The sequence below is a fragment of the Penaeus monodon genome, chromosome 22, assembly GCF_015228065.2.
Source record: "Penaeus monodon isolate SGIC_2016 chromosome 22, NSTDA_Pmon_1, whole genome shotgun sequence".
NCBI lineage: Eukaryota > Metazoa > Arthropoda > Malacostraca > Decapoda > Penaeidae > Penaeus > Penaeus monodon.
The window spans coordinates 37,520,755-37,521,451 of record NC_051407.1 but is presented as its reverse complement, the minus strand read 5'-3'; the positions used below and the strand labels follow the sequence as shown (position 1 = coordinate 37,521,451).

At 32.7% G+C, this 697-nt stretch overlaps 1 protein-coding gene across 1 annotated transcript in view; it reads right to left on the bottom strand.

The window, feature by feature from the left end:
* LOC119587114 (SID1 transmembrane family member 2-like) overlaps positions 1-697 on the bottom strand; it is a 31,322-nt gene that overhangs the window by 16,441 nt on the left and 14,184 nt on the right. Inside the window, 2 exon segments of the mRNA XM_037935866.1 lie at positions 20-170; positions 498-638. Of these exon segments, the coding sequence (XP_037791794.1) occupies positions 20-170; positions 498-638 (292 nt within the window).

Below are 697 nucleotides of genomic sequence, written 5' to 3'. Positions count from 1 at the left end.
CCAAAAGTAAAGTGCATACCTTTGCATTCTGTAGTGCAAGGATGGAACAAACAGTATCACTATTGTCTCGACTATCAGCAGTAACCAAGACAGAGTCCTCTTTGTTCCATTTATACAGCTTCACCCAAGGTGATACAGGTGTTGCCTTCACAGTTACATTATCTCCCATGCTGTAAGCGTTAGTATCATATAATGCATATTAATACATTTAGACTACTTTCAAATGTCATAGATATTACTGAGTACAGTACTGATAAAAAAAATTGTACAGCATCGTCATAGACTTTGTAGAAGACTCTTCAGATATGTACATTTTTCATTTTCTTTCCAGATATAGCAAAAAAAAAATGGTACCTCCATTGCTAAAGATAAAATGATTCAATTCTTTAGCTACAGTCTTACTTAATAGGGTAATTAGGAGTTATAATAGATAGAAGACAAACCATTAGCTCTTAGAAATTCTCTTTAAATATACAGTATAATCTTATTATACTTGCCTGAGGACATATGACTGGTTGCTAACATCCAAAATAAAGGATATATTCTTGGTGCTCTCTGTTGTCAAATAGAATTCTACAGTTTCATTTTGTAAGTTTGTAGGAGGGCACAGCATCTTCTCTATTGAAGTGAATTTCTGGCTGAATAATAAAAATGTCAAATAATCCACATAGACTCCACTCAATTTTTCAATAATTTA